This window comes from Choloepus didactylus, chromosome 21 (genome assembly GCF_015220235.1).
Source record: "Choloepus didactylus isolate mChoDid1 chromosome 21, mChoDid1.pri, whole genome shotgun sequence".
Lineage (NCBI taxonomy): Eukaryota > Metazoa > Chordata > Mammalia > Pilosa > Megalonychidae > Choloepus > Choloepus didactylus.
Window position 1 is genome coordinate 36,404,078 of NC_051327.1, and position 17,867 is coordinate 36,421,944.

At 36.3% G+C, this 17,867-nt stretch overlaps 1 protein-coding gene across 5 annotated transcripts in view; it reads left to right on the plus strand.

Annotated features, from left to right (window-relative positions):
* ATF7IP2 (activating transcription factor 7 interacting protein 2) overlaps positions 1-17,867 on the plus strand; it is a 95,351-nt gene that overhangs the window by 43,614 nt on the left and 33,870 nt on the right. For 4 of the 5 annotated variants that reach the window (XM_037815425.1, XM_037815428.1, XM_037815426.1 and 1 more), the window contains one exon: positions 17,388-17,458. In XM_037815425.1, the coding sequence (XP_037671353.1) occupies positions 17,388-17,458 (71 nt within the window). Of the gene's footprint in view, positions 1-10,999; positions 11,120-17,387; positions 17,459-17,867 lie in introns of those variants that run through there. The other variant, XM_037815430.1, reaches the window with a different exon arrangement.

The window sequence follows — 17,867 nt, forward strand, 5'->3', positions numbered from 1 at the left end:
CAAATTGTACTTTCGATTGTTTACAGTACCATTACATAGTTGTACATTCATCACCTAAATCAATCCCTGACACCTTCATTAGCACACACACAAAAATAACAAGAATAATAATTAGAGTGAAAAAGAGCAATTGAAGTAAAAAAGAACACTGGGTACCTTTGTCTGTTTGTTTCCTTCCCCTACTTTTCTACACATCCATCCATAAACTAGACAAAGTGGTGTTTGGTCCTTATGGCTTTCCCAATCCCATTGTCACCCCTCATAAGCTACATTTTTATACAACTGTCTTCGAGATTCATGGGTTCTGGGTTGTAGTTTGATAGTTTCAGGTATCCACCACCAGCTACCCCAATTCTTTAGAACCTAAAAAGGGTTGTCTAAAGTGTGCATAAGAGTGCCCACCAGAGTGACCTCTCGGCTCCTTTTAGAATCTCTCTGCCACTGAAGCTTATTTCATTTCCTTTCACATCCCCCTTTTGGTCAAGAAGATGTTCTCCGTCCCACGGTGCCAGGTCTACATTCCTCCCTGGGAGTCATATTCCACGTTGCCAGGGAGATTCACTTCCCTGGGTGTCTGATCCCACGTAGGGGGGAGGGCAGTGATTTCACCTTTCAAGTTGGCTTAGCCAGAGAGAGAGGGCCACATCTGAGCAACAAAGAGGCATTCAGGAGGAGACTCTTAGGCACAAATATAGGGAGGCCTAGCCTCTCCTTTGCAGCAACCGTCTTCCCAAGGGTAAAACTTATGGTAGAGGGCTCAACCCATCAAACCACCAGTCCCCTATGTCTGTGGTCATGTTAGCAACCATGGAGGTGGGGTAGGCGAATACCCCTGCATTCTCCACAGGCTCCTCAAGGGGGCACTACATCTTTTTTTTTTTTTTTTTTTTAACTTTCCCTTCTTTTTTCAAATCACCTGTATGAAAAAAAAAGTTAAAAAGAAAACAAACATACAATAAAAGAGCATTTCAAAGAGACCATAGCAAGGGAGTAAGAAAAAGACAACTAACCTAAGATAACTGCTTAACTTCCAACATGTTCCTACTTTACCCCAAGAAAGTTACATAATATAGCAACATTTCAGTGAACTTGTTCCTACTACAACCATCAGAAATTAACAGACCATAGTCATTTCTGGGCATCCCCAGAACGTTAAATAGCTTATCTGTTCTTCCTGGATTATTGTTCCCCCTTCCTTAATTGCTCTCTACTGCTAGTTCCCCTACATTCTACAATATAAACCATTTGTTTTACATTTTTCAAAGTTCACATTAGTGGTAGCATATAATATTTCTCTTTTTGTGCCTGGCTTATTTCGCTCAGCATTATGTCTTCAAGGTTCATCCATGTTGTCATATGTTTCACCAGATCGTTCCTTCTTACTGCCGCGTAGTATTCCATCGTGTGTATATACCACATTTTATTTATCCACTCATCTGTTGAAGGACATTTGGGTTGTTTCCATCTCTTGGCAATTGTGAATAATGCTGCTATGAACATTGGCGTGCAGATATCTGTTCGTGTCACTGCTTTCCGATCTTCCGGGTATATACCGAGGAGTGCAATCGCTGGATCGAATGGTAGCTCTATATCTAGTTTTCTAAGGAACTGCCAGACTGACTTCCAGAGTGGCTGAACCATTATACAGTCCCACCAACAATGAATAAGAGTTCCAATTTCTCCACATCCCCTCCAGCATTTGTAGTTTCCTGTTTGTTTAATGGCAGCCATTCTAACCGGTGTTAGATGGTATCTCATTGTGGTCTTAATTTGCATCTCTCTAATAGCTAGTGAAGCTGAACATTTTTTCATGTGTTTCTTGGTCATTTGTATTTCCTCTTCAGAGAACTGTCTTTTCATATCTTTTGCCCATTTTATAATTGGGCTGTCTGTACTATTGTCATTGAGTTGTAGGATTTCTTTGTATATGCAAGATATCAGTCTTTTGTCAGATACATGGTTTCCAAAAATTTTTTCCCATTGAGTTGGCTGCCTCTTTACCTTTTTGAGAAATTCCTTTGAGGTGCAGAAACTTCTAAGCTTGAGGAGTTCCCATTTATCTATTTTCTCTTTTGTTGCTTGTGCTTTGGGGTGTAAAGTCTAGGAAGTGGCCTCCTAATACAAGGTCTTGAAGATGTTTTCCTACATTATGTTCTAGGAGTTTTATGGTACTTTCTTTTATATTGAGATCTTTGGTCCATTTTGAGTTAATTTTTGTGTAGGGGGTGAGGTAGGGGTCCTCTTTCATTCTTTTGGATATGGATATCCAACTCTCCCAGCCCCATTTGTTGAAAAGACCATTATGGCTCAGTTCGGTGACTTTGGGGGCCTTATCAAAGATCAGTCGGCCATAGATCTGAGGGTCTATCTCTGAATTCTCAATTCGATTCCATTGATCTATATGTCTATCTTTGTGCCAGTACCATGCTGTCTTGGCAACTGTGGCTTTATAATAAGCTTCAAAGTCAGGGAGTGTAAGTCCTCCCACGTCGTTTTTCTTTTTTAGAGTGTCTTTAGCAATTCGAGGCATCTTCCCTTTCCAAATAAATTTGATAACTAGCTTTTCCAAGTCTGCAAAGTAGGTTGTTGGAATTTTGATTGGGATTGCATTGAATCTGTAGATGAGTTTGGGTAGAATTGACATCTTAATGACATTTAGCCTTCCTATCCATGAACATGGAATATTTTTCCATCTTTTAAGGTCCCCTTCTATTTCTTTTAGTAGAGTTATGTAGTTTTCTTTGTATAGGTCTTTTACATCTTTGGTTAAGTTGATTCCTAGGTACTTGATTTTTTTAGTTGCTATTGAAAATGGTATCTTTTCTTGAGTGTCTCTTCAGTTTGTTCATTTCTAGCATATAGAAACATTACTGACTTATGTGCATTAATCTTGTATCCCGCTACTTTGCTAAATTTGTTTATTAGCTCTAGTAGGTGTATCGTTGATTTCTCAGGGTTTTCTAGATATAAGATCATATCATCTGCAAACAATGACAGTTTTACTTCTTCTTTTCCAATTTGGATGCCTTTTATTTCTTTGTCTTGCCGGATTGCCCTGGCTAGCACTTCCAGCACAATGTTGAATAACAGTGGTGACAGCGGGCATCCTTGTCTTGTTCCTGATCTTAGAGGGAAGGCTTTCAGTCTCTCACCATTGAGTACTATGCTGGCTGTGGGTTTTTCATATATGCTCTTTATCATGTTGAGGAAGTTTCCTTCAATTCCTACCTTTTGAAGTGTTTTTATCAAAAAGGGATGTTGGATTTTGTCAAATGCTTTTTCAGCATCTATTGAGATGATCAATTGATTTTTCCCTTTCGAGTTTTTAATGTGTTGTAATACATTGATTGTTTTTCTGATGTTGAACCATCCTTGCATGCCTGGAATGAACCCCACTTGGTCATGGTGTATGATTTTTTTAATGTGTCTTTGGATTCGATTTGCAAGTATTTTGTTGAGGATTTTTGCATCTATATTCATTAGGGAGATTGGCCGGTAGTTTTCCTTTTTTGTAGCATCTTTGCCTGGTTTTGGTATTAGATTGATGTTAGCTTCATAAAATGAGTTAGGTAGTGTTCCATTTTTTTCAATGTTTTGAAAGAGTTTGAGTAAGATTGGTGTCAGTTCTTTCTGGAAAGTTTGGTAGAATTCCCCTGTGAAGCCATCTGGCCCTGGGCATTTATTTGTGGGAAGATTTTTGATGACTGATTGGATCTCTTTGCTTGTGATGGGTTGGTTGAGGTCTTCTATTTCTTCTCTGGTCAGTCTAGGTTGTTCATATGTTTCCAGGAAATTGTCCATTTCTTCTACATTATCCAGTTTGTTGCCATACAGTTGTTCATAATATCCTCTTATAATTTTTTTAATTTCTTCAGGATCTGCAGTTATGTCACCTTTTTCATTCATTATTTTGTTTATATGGGTCTTCTCTCTTTTTGATTTTGTCAGTCTAGCTAGGGGCTTGTCGATCTTGTTGATCTTCTCAAAGAACCAACTTTTGGTGATATTTATCCTTTCTATTGTTTTTTTGTTCTCTATGTCATTTATTTCTGCTTTAATCCTTGTTATTTCTTTTCTTCTACTTGGTTTAGGATTGGTTTGCTGTTCATTTTCTAGCTTCTTCAGTTGATCCATTAGTTCTTTGATTTTGGCTCTTTCTTCCTTTTTAATATATGCGTTTAGTGCTATAAATTTCCCCCTTAGCACTGCTTTTGCTGCATCCCATAGGTTTTGGTATGTTGTGTTCTCATTTTCATTCGTCTCTATATATTTAGCAATTTCTCTTGCTATTTCTTCTTTAACCCACTGATTGTTTAGGAGTGTGTTGTTTAACCTCCAGGTATTTGTGAATTTTCTAAGTCTCTGATGGTTATTGACTTCTAATTGTATTCCATTGTGGTCAGAGAATGTGCTTTGAATAATTTCAATCTTTTTAAATTTATTGAGGCTTGTTTTATGTCCCAGCATATGATCTATTCTGGAGAAAGTTCCGTGAGCACTAGAAAAGTATGTGTATCCTGGTGATTTGGGATGTAATGTCCTGTAGATGTCTGTTAAATCTAATTCATTTATCAGATTGTTTAGGTTTTCAATTTCCTTATTGGTCTTCTGTCTGGTTGATCTATCTATAGGAGAGAGTGATGTGTTGAAGTCTCCCACAATTATTGTGGAAACATCAATTGCTTCCTTTAGTTTTGCCAATGTTTCTCTCATGTATTTTGTGGCACCTTGATTGGGTGCATAGACATTTACGATTGTTATTTCTTCTTGCTGAATTGCCCCTTTTATTAGTATGTAGTGGCCTTCTTTGTCTCTCAAAACATCCCTGCATTTGAAGTCTATTTTATCTGAGATTAATATTGCTACACCTGCTTTCTTTTGGCTGTAGCTTGCATGAAATATTTTTTTCCATCCTTTCACTTTCAATTTCTTTGTGTCCCTGTGTCTAAGATGAGTCTCTTGTATGCAACATATTGATGGTTCATTTTTTTTGATCCATTCTGCGTATCTATATCTTTTAATTGGGGAGTTTAATCCATTTACATTCAACGTTAAAACCGTGAAGGCATTTCTTGAATCGGCCATCTTATCCTTTGGATTATGTTTGCCATATTTTTCCCTCTCTCTATTAATATCCTTTATTGTACCCATACCGAATCTCTTTAGTACTGAACCTTTCTCCAAGTCTCTCTGTCCTGTCTTTGTTTCTCTGTCTGTAGGGCTCCCTTTAGTATCTCCAGTAGGGCAGGTCTCTTATTAGCAAATTCTCTCAGCATTTCTTTGTCTGTGAAAAATTTAAGCTCTCCCTCAAATTTGAAGGAGAGCTTTGCTGGATAAAGTATTCTTGGCTGGAAATTCCTCTCTCTCAGAATTTTAAATATATCGTGCCATTGCCTTCTCGCCTCCATGGTGGCTGCTGAGTAGTCACTACTTAGTCTTATGCTGTTTCCTTTGTATGTGGTGAATTGCTTTTCTCTTGCTGCTTTCAGAACTTGCTCCTTCTCTTCTATGTTTGACAGTGTGATCAGTATATGTCTCGGAGTGGGTTTTTTTGGATTTATTCTATTTGGAGTTCGCTGAGCATTTATGATTTGTGTATTTATGTTGTTTAGAAGATTTGGGAAGTTTTCCCCAACAATTTCTTTGAATACTCTTCCTAGACCTTTACCCTTTTCTTCCCCTTCTGGGACACCAATGAGTCTTATATTCGGACGTTTCATATTATCTATCATATCCCTGAGGTCCATTTCGAGTTTTTCAATTTTTTTCCCCATTCTTTCTTTTATGCTTTCATTTTCCATTCTGTCATCTTCCAGGTCACTGATTCGTTGTTCAACTTCCTCTAGTCTTGTACTATGAGTGTCCAGAATCTTTTTAATTTGGTCAACAGTTTCTTTAATTTCCATAAGATCATCCATTTTTTTATTTAGTCTTGCAATGTCTTCTTTATGCTCTTCTAGGGTCTTCTTGATTTCCTTCATATCCCGTACTAGGGTCTCATTGTTCATCTTTAGTTCTTTGAGTAGCTGCTCTAGGTGTGTCTCTTCTGGTCTTTTGATTTGGGTGCTTGGGCTTGGGTTATCCATATCGTCTGGTTTTTTCATATGCTTTATAATTTTCTGTTGTTTTTGGCCTCGTGGCATTTGCTGTCCTTGATAGGGGTCTTTTAGGGTTTGTAGACCAGTTGAAGTCCTTATCTCTAATTTATCAGATCTACAGCTTTGTGGAGTACACTTTCTCTAACTAACCAGCAGGTGGCGTCCACGAGCCACCTGTTCTCCACAAGCCAGATCTCCCCTGCTTAGCCTTTTTGGTGAGTGGGGGAGTGAGTCTTGTGGGGCCCAATTGGTGTCCCAAGCTTGCGTGTGTAGTTGGTGTTGCCTGCCCTGTATGTGGGGCGTGTTTCTGGGCAGTCGGGGAGGGGGGGTGGCCCTAACAATCAAATCTCCCTGATGATCCTAGAGTTTTAAAGCTACTGCAATAGTCTAATCCTTCAGTTCAGTCCTGCCACAGTTTGTCTCTGCCACTGACCCACAAGTCTTTGGTATTGGCGTATGGCTCCTGAGACTTGCAAGTGGGCCCCTCTTCCAGGCTGTGCACCCCGGGTCCTCTGTTGAGGGATGACTGTGCTATGTCACAGGTGAGTGCCGTCCCCCCAGGGCAGTTCTGGGCTGCTGGGCTGTGTTGGGAGGCTCCCAGTCTGCTCAAATGATGGCTGAATGGGGCTCTGTTAATTCACACTGCTCCCCCTTCCCAGCTCTGGGACATTCAGCTGAGGTTGCAGGGAAGGCTAATGTCCACGCCCAGTTTTGTGGTGTGTGCCTGTTATTTGAAGCACTTCCGTCACACTGGGTTGTCTGGGGCAGCTCTGGGCTATGGGGCTGGCGATGGGCAGGAGTGTTTCCTGTCCACCAGGATGGTGGCTGTGAGCGGACACCCCCCTTTTCTTGGGAAGTTGTGTTGTTTAGTGAATTTTCTCAGCCACTGGATTATTGCCTTTTGTCTCAGAGCTCTCTTATTTCTGCTCTTGACTTGACGTGCCCAAATTTCAATTCTTTGAAGCTTTCTGTATTGAGCTTCTTAGAGTAATTGTTTTAGAAAAAGCAAAAAGGATTTAAAAAAAAAAAAAAAAAAAAAAAAAAAAAAAAACGGCCCACCACAGAGATCTAATGGGTTATTGAAATGCTAATAGACAAAGCAACCAGGGCCATTAAGGAAAGGTGCCCTGGGCAGAGAGATCAGCCTTGCTTCGGGATTTGCATATGCGCCTCAAGGCCTGATCTCCGCCCTTCCCCTTTCTGTGTTCACCAGAACTCCAAAAATCCTCTGCTTTTACTTTGGAGCTTCTCGTGTTGTTTTCCTTCTATGCCCGTCTCCTCTCTGCTGGGCTGGCTGCTCTCAGAGTCTCTGGTGTCTGGCCTCAGTCTATCTATGGTTGGAGTTTGAATCAGTAGAATGAGTTTCCGATGAGAGCAGCCACTGCAATTCTCCCTTCTCCTTCCTGGAGCTGACAGCCCCTCCTCCCCCGGGACTGAGCCTGGCAGGGAGGGGCGCGGGTCCCCTGGCCGCAAAAACTTACAGATTTCGCTGATCTCAGCAGTTCCACATTTTCATGAGTGTTGTATGAAGTATGCCCAAAGACAGATTGCTCTGTGGTGTCCAGTCCACGCAGTTCCTGGCTTTTTACCTACTTTCCTGGAGGAGTAACTAAAACATACAGCTCACCAGTCTGCCATCTTGCCCCGCCTCTGAACATATATTTTAATCCAGTGTGAAAATAATTGTCTTTTAATCAGAAAATTTGGTCTATTTGTATTTAATGTAATCTTATTGATATATGTAGCTTAATAACTACAGTGTTACTATTTGTTTTCTGTTTGTTCTACCTATCTTATGGCCTTTTTCCTCTGTCTGTCTTTCTCTCCCTTCTTTTGCATTAATCTTTTTTTTTTTTTCCATCTCTCATTACCTTCCTAGTTATGCATCACTTGGTCTTTTAGAAGTTATCCTAAAGATCATGATAAGGGTTCTTGCTTATTAGATTCTAACATAAACTACTACTTTTGCCATTTTTCAGATAGTGCTTAACCTTAGAATGCTGTAACTCCATTTACTGACCCCCATATTTTGTGTTAGGCATTTTAATTTTAGATTTTTCTAAATCCCACAAGAAAATATTATCACTATTTTATACAGTCATTATTCATATAAAGTTATCCTCATATTTACCCTTTCTCCATTTCTTCCTGTATTTCCATCTCTATCTCAGATCATTATCCTTCAGCCTAGAGAATTCCATTTATTATTTCCATTTTTAGGTCTGCTCAGAACATTGTCTATCCATTTTTATTTGTTTGAAAATGACTTAATTTTGTCTTTATTTTTGAAAGATATTTTTCCTAGTTATAGAATTTTAGATAGGCAGTTATTTTTTCCAGCAGTTTCAAGATGTCATTAAATTCTCTTCTGTAACATCAGTCTTAACTGTTGCTTATTTGAAGATAATGTCTATTTCTTTAGTTGATTTTAAGATATACTTATCTCTGGTTTTCATCAGTATATCATAAGATGCAGGGTATACAGGTTTGGCACTCTTGCTTTTTTTTTTTTTTTTTTAAATTCAGTTTTATTGAAATATATTCACATACCATACAATCATCCATGGTATACAATTCTTGCTTGTTTTTGTTTCTTAATTGATCCTGATAGCTCTCTGTGTATCTGTGGCTTGATGTCTTTCATCAGCTTTTGAAATTTTTTAGCCAATATCTCTTCAGATACTGCCTCCACACCATTTTGTGTCTTCTCTTCTGGAATCCAATTAAATATTTTTCTGTACATCCCATGTTTTTTATTCTCTATTCTTCGGTCTGGCTATTTTGTACTCACCTATTTTGTAGTTATTGGTTCTCTCTTCATCAGGTCCTAATGGCTGTTAAACCCATCCATTGAATTCTTAATTTCAATTTACGTATTTTTCAGTTCTCCCATTTCTCTATGATTTTTTTATAGTTTTAAACTGGTGAAATTTTTCATCTTGTCATCCAAGTGTTGAACATTTTAATCACTGTTATTTTAGAGTCCATTTCTGATAACTCTGTTTTCATTGTTTTTCTTTGTTCTGTATTTTAATACACATGTTAAGTTTTGTTTTGAGTGCTGGACATTTTGTTTGAAATTACAGAGGCCCTGCATGGTATTATCTTCCTTCAGAGTGGATTCACTCTATCCTCTGGCAAGCAAAAGAGGGGTACAGTATCTGTGGTGTTTTGAAAACATATCCACAGATTCCTTAATACTCCTCCCTTTAAAAAAGGAAGACTAATTCCCTTCTAGGGCTATACTTAGTGACTCACTTCTAAATAATAGAATATGGTAAAAGTGACAGTTTGTGATCAGGACGTAAAAAAAACAGGTCTCTATTGGATCTCTTGTTCTGGGGCAAAAAAAAAAATATTTTTTCTTTTTTTTTGGCATTCATCTTGGTTTCTTAGGCTGGGTGGATTTTTTTTTTTTAATTTTTTTTAAATTTCAATTTTATTGAGATATATTCACATATCATGCAGTCATATACTATTATATAGTTGTGCATTCATCACCAAAATTAATTTTTGAACATTTTCGTTACCACACACACAAAAATAAGAATAGAAATTGAAGTGAAAAAGAACAATTAAAATAAAAACACTGGGTGCTTTTTGTTTTTTGTTTTTTTTTTTTTTTTTGCCCCCGTTTTTCTACTTATCCATCCATACACTGGACAAAGGGGAGTGTGGTCCATGTGGCTTTCCCAATCATATTGTCACCCCTCATAAGCTACAGTTTTATACAATCATCTTCAAGATTCAAGGGTTCTGGTTTGTAGTTTGATAGTTTCAGGTATTTACTGCTAGCTATTCCAATTCATTAGAACCTAAAAAGAGTTGTCTATATTGTGCGTAAGAGTGCCCACCAGAGTGACCTCTTGGCTCCTTTTGTAATCTCTCTGCCACTGAAGCTTTATTTCATTTCCTTTCACATCTCTGGGGCAAATTAACTGCCATGTTACAAGGATGCTTAAGCAGTCTATGCGTAGTCTGACCTTGTGAGGCATCCTGCTAACAACTATGTGAATAAGCTTTGGAAGCAGATCCTCCAGCCCCAGTCAAACCTTCAAATGACTGCAGCCTCTGCCGACATCCTGACTGCAACCATAGGAAAGACCCTGAGCCAGAATCCCCCAACTGTACTTCTGATCTCCAAATCTGAGAAAATAAATGTTTGGGTTTTTCATGTCATTAAGTTTTAGGGTAAATTGTTACATAGCAGTCCAGTAGTAAGCAATTGAGCAGACTTGAGACCAATTTTCAGGATTTGTAAGACTCAGTCTATTCTGATTTACCCCTAAACCTGTGGTATAGCCCTCCAAGAGTCTCACCTGAAAGCTGGTGTGTTTCCTATGGCTCCTCCTGTTTTCCCGATTTGCCTCCGCAATACCACTCCACTACGATTTTATCCATCTTCTGCTTGGCTTCTTAGCATTCCTCCATGGCTTAGTTGGCAAATTATCTTTGAAGAAACATTATTGACAAATGTCTAGCTCATTTCTTCTCTCTGGGATGTTGGTTCCTCAGTCCTGGCTGCCACTACAGCTTTCTACTGTATTTAAACATATCTTTTTATTTTTATTATCTTCACTTTTTAAATTTCCATGTAGGTTTCAGATTGTTCAGGGCATGGGTGGGTGGGGCATCCATCATAGCTGTCCTACATATCTGTGTACCTTTCTGTATGTGTAATTTATTTGAAAGTTTAAAAAATAATTGAAGAAATAAAGAAACCCTTAAAACAGAAAGACAAAGAAGTAGCTAGTTTCCCTATTGTAATTCTAGAGAAGGTCAGGATGTTTTCTAATTTGTTTTTTCTGATGCCTTAGATATTGAGATTATTAGGGACACTATTAACTTTCTATGTCTGTAGTAATAGTTGGATTTCGAAGTTGAAGCATTTTTCTTTTTAGCATATGAAGAAAATGGGGAAGGCAGGAACAGATGAGCTGTAGAAGTTCATAGAATAGAAGGCTCATGGACCAGAACCTATTTGATGAAGAAGAAACTTGCTAAACTAGGATCAAAATGCCTTTATGTGCAATCATTTCTAAAGATGAAAAGTAAGTATCAAAGTCTAAGGTACCCAAGAAGAGACCACTTCACTAATGTGATTGAATGAAGTATTAATATTGCTTAAAAAATAGTCTTGCATTGTATTTCATTTGAAGAAATGTTTACAGAGATACAAAAGGGGAAAAAAGTAATTACCAGCCAGAGGATTTTAAGAAATTTCCTGTTTTGCAAATGTGCTCCTTCCTACCCTTTCTTTATTAATATTTATCCCCCTTTTACAGATGAGGAAACTGAAGCAGGGTCTCTTGTTCCTAAACACTCATCTAGTAAACAGAACCAGGATTTAGATGCAGATATTCTGTCTCCAGAACTCAGTGGTTCTTAACTGCTACATAATAATATTACCTGGAGGAATTTTAATTACTAATTTTAGTAATTTCTCCAAGGTAAAATGTAAGTAGGAAACATGTGTTAGGCACATCAAGATTACCAGGAAAATCATCAGTGTCCTTACTTTTTTCACCAGATACGGTTCATAATAAAAGAGCTGTCATTGGCAGCAGACAATAGAACAGTTTAATGAAAGTTATGTTATTAGATGCTAGTAGATTCCAGTTAGACCATCCTTTAATTTGCAGGTTTTTAGATAGATTTCTCAGGAAAAGCATGAACATCACATCAACGCACGCACAATTTTTTAAGTAAGGTTAACTTTCATAACCTGAAAACTGCCCAAATAAAGGTGTAGTTTGATGGATTTTCATGATGTTAACAGCATGTAAATATCACCCAGACATTTAAATATCAACACCAATGGCATCCACCAAAGCCTTCCTCATGCTAGTCACTGCTAGTCACCAACACCATCTCTGCCACACCTACCCAAGTAACCACCATCCTAACTTTTAACACTTTTAACACCATAAATTGGTTTTGCTTGCTTTTCACCTTTATATAAATGGCATCATACCCTGTGAACTCTTTTGTGTCTTGCTTCTTTTACTCATTGTGTTGTGGGAGTCATCCATGCTGTTGTTAGCACCAATAGTTTGTTCATTCTTGTTGCTGTGTAGTATTCCATTGGATGAATAGGTCACAGTTTATCCATGCACAAGTGTTGATAGTCATTTGGGTTGTTTGCAGATTGGGGAAATTATGAATAGTGCTGCTATGAACATTCTTTACATGTCTTTTGGTGAATGTATATATACATTTCCTTTGGGCGTATGCCTGGAAGTGGAGTTGCTTAGTCATAGGGTATGTGTATTTTCAGCTTTGATACTACCAGTTTACCAAAGGAGTTAGTTGTACCAACATGCACTTCCACTGGAAGTACATGAGAGTTTTCATTTAGTCCACAACTTTGCCGACACTTGAAGGTATTATCTTTTTCAATCTGTCCATGATGGTATGTTTATAGTAGTATCACATTGTGGTTTTAATTTGTAGTTCCTTCTGATGAAATTAAGCACATTTTCATGTTTGTTAGCTATTTGAATAACTTCTTTATGAAGTCTATTTAAGACTTTTTCTTATTTCCTTTTGCGTTTTCTATCTTCTCATTAATAAGTGGGAATTCTCTAAATATTTTGGATGCAAGTTCTTTATCAGATATATTTACTATAAACATCTTTTTGCACTCTCTTTTCCCTTCCCTATTGATGTGTTTATATGAACTGACTTAATTTCATTGTTTTTTTTCCATACATTCTAAAGTTCTGATGAATGCTCCATCTGTTTTAGCTATTTTTTTCCATCTGTCTCATTATTTCCTTAAAACTATTAATCATAGTTATTTTAATGCCTTTCTTTTATGACTCATATCTGTATCACCTATGCATATTTTGCTATAGTTGTTTTTCTCTTATTTTCCAGTTATTTGATTCTGTCTGTTGGCATGCTTGATCATTTTTGAAAATTGTTGAGGCTCTGAATGATGTCATCTTCCTCCATAAGAGGTTCACCTTTTCCTCTGCTTGGCTTTTCATCAAATCTGCTCAAGAAATGGTATAATCTTAGGCTTACTGTAATTTTGGTAAGGCCCTGTCTACCTCTTATTGACTCTGGATCGTAAGACCTAACTCTCCATGGATTCCAGCTGAAATCTTGGGATGTTCATCAAGGCCCCTCCACCATGGTGGGTCCCAAATCTTGATCCTTATCTTCAGTCCAAAGACACTCCGCGGAATCCCTCTCTGCTTTTCAGAGTTTTTATTTTATTTCTTAGATTCCTGAGTAGCATTATATTTGAAGTACTGTTATAGCAACAAGTAAAATATAAAAAAAAACTAAATGAAAATTTTTGAGATTGAGAAGTGATTTTTGACTGTTATGTAATGAACATATGAAGAGAATTGTTTACAGTTTTCTTATAATTTAGCAACAAAATAAATATAGCTCTCAGTCTTTCATCCAATTTATGATGACTATTACTAGTAGAAAAAAATACGTCCAAAATAAACTTGGTAAATTTTGTTAGAGGCTAAAAATGTTTATGGAAGAATCAAATATTCTTGATAAAATTTAGATATGATCATTTATTTTTGTTTAATTGGGCTTGGCTGATGTCTGAATCTATCATTGACAGATTTGATACGGAAAAAATTATTGAACTAAATGTGTTTTTAAAATGTACATGGAAAACATTTGATTTCACAAAAAGAAAGTGAATATATAGGAAATTTCTGCTTCTGCCCTTGAATCATTAACTGCAAACAAGAATTGTTCCTTTCCTGTAAACAACTAGGAAACTGGACTAAAAAAGACCAAAAAAAAAAAAAAAAAAAAAGGAAAAGAGATGGGCTCAGACATTGCAACAGGCTGAATTCTCAAGCCTCTGATCCCTTAGAGAAGGGAAACAAATGGGGGTGTACCCTACAGTTGTCCCAGCTTACTGCCTGGAGGCATTTTCCAGGCTGCAGAACAGGGAGGGGATACCCGACAGCCTAGTGGTCTTGCTGAGTTGAAATCAGAGACTGGGGAGACTGAGTTGGATAGAATTTGGGGGTCAGAAAAGTGAAGAAAGGAAATTGCACAGAGATAGAACTTTGGAGATCTGTAGAGGGGGACCCTTTGAATCATTGGCTGTATACAGCCCTGTGCATGTGTGGGACGAAATTACACAAGACTAGAAAAGAACCACTGGAAAGAAGAAATGATTCCTGGAAATTATACAGGGCCAGGAACATTTTGTATTCCTACTGAAAAGACTGAGGAGATCTTTTATTGTGGAGCAACTGGTAGAGCTCTCAGAAGGGTATACCTTAGGGGGCTGAATTAGTCCTAGACTAAAGGCTGCAGTGGACCTACCTAAAAATTACTAAAAGCAAGCCTAAAAGGAATCCAATTCTGAGTAATTTAACTACATGCCAGAACAAAATCTACCCCTCTTTGAAGGAATGAAATAACATCCATCATACAACAGCATAAAATCTACAATGTTTGACAGTCAATGAAAAATTACCAGGCATGTAAAGATTCAAAAAGTACTACCCATCAGAAATTAGAATACACCTTACCAGGGTTGGGGGTGGAGTATGGACAGTTAATGCTTAATTGATATGGAATTTCTGTTTGGGGTGATGGAAAAGCTTTGGTAGTGGATGGTGGAGATAGCATAACATTGTGAATGTAATTAACACCACTGATTGTATACTTGAAAGTAGTTAAAATAGGAAATTTTAGGTTGTACATGTTACCAGAAAAAATTTTTAAAAAATAGAACTGTACAACATAAAGAATGAACCCTAATGTAAACTATGGACCATAGTTAGTAGTATAATTATAGTAAGATTTCATCATTTGTAACAAAGGTGCCACAGTAATGCAAAATGTTAATAGGGAAAACTAAGTGTTTTAGAGGGATATGGGAACTCTATACTCTCCATAATTTTTATGTAAACCCACTACTGCTCTGATAAAAAATGTTTTAAAAAATACTTCCCAGCAGCAGAAAAATGAAGTGATAGAAATGGGCCTTGAAGTAGTATATTTGATGGACTTAGTAGACAGCAATGTAAAAGATCTATTATCAAATTATTCATGTCCAACAAAAATATAGAGGAAAACATGAATATGATGAGAAATGGAAGATATATAAAAAACAATTTGGATGGGACATCCAGAGATGAAAAAGACAAAGTGAAAATTACAATGGGCTGGGATTAAGAACAGTATACAATTAGTGAGTTTTCTAAAAATCAGTGAAATAGCAATGGAAACTGTCCAAAATGAAGCATGGAGAGTAAAACCTGAAATAAAAAATGAACAGCATCAGATAACTATGGAAAAGTATCAAGCAGTCTAATATACTTATAATTGGAACATCACAAGGGGGGAATAGAAAAAGTATTTGAGGATATAATGTCCGAAATTTTTCCGAATATGACAAGCACTGTAAGTCCATAAATGTAAACCAAAAAAATAAAAAATGAATGGTTAACAAACCTCAAAAGAAAAGAAAGCCACATCATAATCAAATTGCCAAAATTTAGTAATGAAGAGAAACCTTAGAAGTAATCAGAGAGAAATTATGCATTATGCAGAAAGGGACAAAAATATGAGTGGCAGCAGACTTTTTGCTGTAAGAGGAATCTAAAGTATTGAAAGGAAAAGAAAAACTGCCCATTTAAAATTCTGCACCTGTCAAAAATATCTTTCATAGTTGGGGGGGGGAGTGGGGGGGAGACTCTTTCATAGTTAAAAAAAAAAAAAAAAGTGAAAGAATCCATAAAACCTGCACTACAGGAAATGTTAAAGGAAATTCTCCAGGTAGGCGGAAATAATACCAGGTAGAAATTTGAATCTTAGCAAACTAATGAAGAGGACGAGAAATTGTAAATATGTGGGGTAAATATGAAATATTTTTCTGTATTTCTTTATAATGTATACATATACCATCTGCTTCTCTACATTATTTCTTTGTATTGGCATCAAACAATTGGAATTTGAAGTTTAAAATCAATACCAATTACAATACCATCAAAGAACATGGTATACTTAGGGATAAATTTACCAAAGTATTTACAAGACCTAACTTAGAACTACAAAATATTGCTGAAAGAAATCAAAGGAGACCTAAATAAATGGTGAGATACATACCATGTTCATGGATAAGAAAATTCAGTATTGTTAAAAAATGTCACTTCTCTCCATATTATTATTTACATTAATGCAATCTTAGTCACAATTTTAGCAGCCTTTTTTTTTTGTAGAAAATAACAAGCTGATTAAAAACTTGTATGAAAATGCTAAAATCCTAGAATATTAAAGACAGTTTTATAAAAGAACAAAGTTGGAAGAGTTATACTACCTGAGTTCAAGACTTATTTTAAAGCTACAGTATGATGACAATGGTTCTGATAGAAGGATAGGTAAACAGATGAAAGGGTAGATAAATAGATGAATATATTTTCTGTGTTAGGTTTTCATCAGAGGTGACAAGGTAGTTTAATGATGAAAAGAGAGTCTTTTGAATAAATGTTGATGGAAAAAGCGACCTCTACTCTTCCCACATACCATATATAAAAATTAACTTGAAATGGATCATGAACCTAAATGTGAAAGCTTAAAATAGAAAATATCTACAAGAAAATAGTATAACTATGCTGTATAGAAAATAGAAAACTCATCTAGTAAGTTTAATGGGCTTAATGAAATTTGTTGCAAGATTTTCTTTTTTAAAAATCTGGTTAAAATGTGTCAAAATCCTAAAAGTGGAGTTAGGGTCAAAATGGCAGCAGAAGGCAATCTTCTGGCTTGGGATATTCTTTAACCAGAATCAACATCATTTATCATCATCACCTCAGTTTAGCAAATTTTTGGTAAATATTGCTATTGTAGTGATATAATGTACTGTAGTGAAAGAATTTGTGACATTTGTCCTGTATCTATAAGAGTCAGTGTCTTAATGGGTTTCTTATCAATCATATGTTGTCTCATTTTTATGAGGGCAAGTATATGTGCTAAAGAGATATATTTTTTTTATTTTGTATCTTCTATAGTGCATGTTTGTAAATTTATACATTATATATTTGGACTCATTGTGAATGGATCTCTACTGAGTTTTAAGGGTCTATTATTGAATTATGAAAAATTGGTCATATTATTAATTGAATTGGTAATGCATGGGATTTTGGAGTATTCCCCATTTTCTCCCTCAGTAATTCAATTTAAAATGCCAGTTATGATAAGTTAGAAGATTTCTAACCATTGATTGTATGTTGAAACCTGATATTCATGTTTAGTTTATTTTTGTTTTCGATTTTTTTTCTTTTACCATTTTAGTAACGATGATGTTATGTTGATTTCTGTGGCAAATCCTAATTTGAAAACTTCAGTTGCATCAAATCCAACAGGTATCTTATGTTGATTATAATAAGGTCTTCTATCAAATTAGAAAGCCTCATGTCAGTATTGTTTAAAACAGAGAATTATATGAAATTTTTAATAAAATAAAAAATGTTTAAGTCTACCCTCAATAATGTCCTAACTTATATCTGTGGTTACTATTACATGAATAAATGAGTTCTTAATATAATTGAGATTTCTTTTTAATTTTGTGTTTTATCAGTTTATGGCCTTTTGTTTATTTGCCGTTTGTTTCAGTGTCTTTGCAAGTTATCAAACTAGTTAATTTTCACGTATCTTATATATTTGTTCCTTTTTAGAGTCTGACTACACTTACGTAAAAAACTTTAATCTTGGATTACCCGTAATAAATTTAAGCTCTCTTAGAATAGCTATCTCCTTGGCCCATAATTTCTC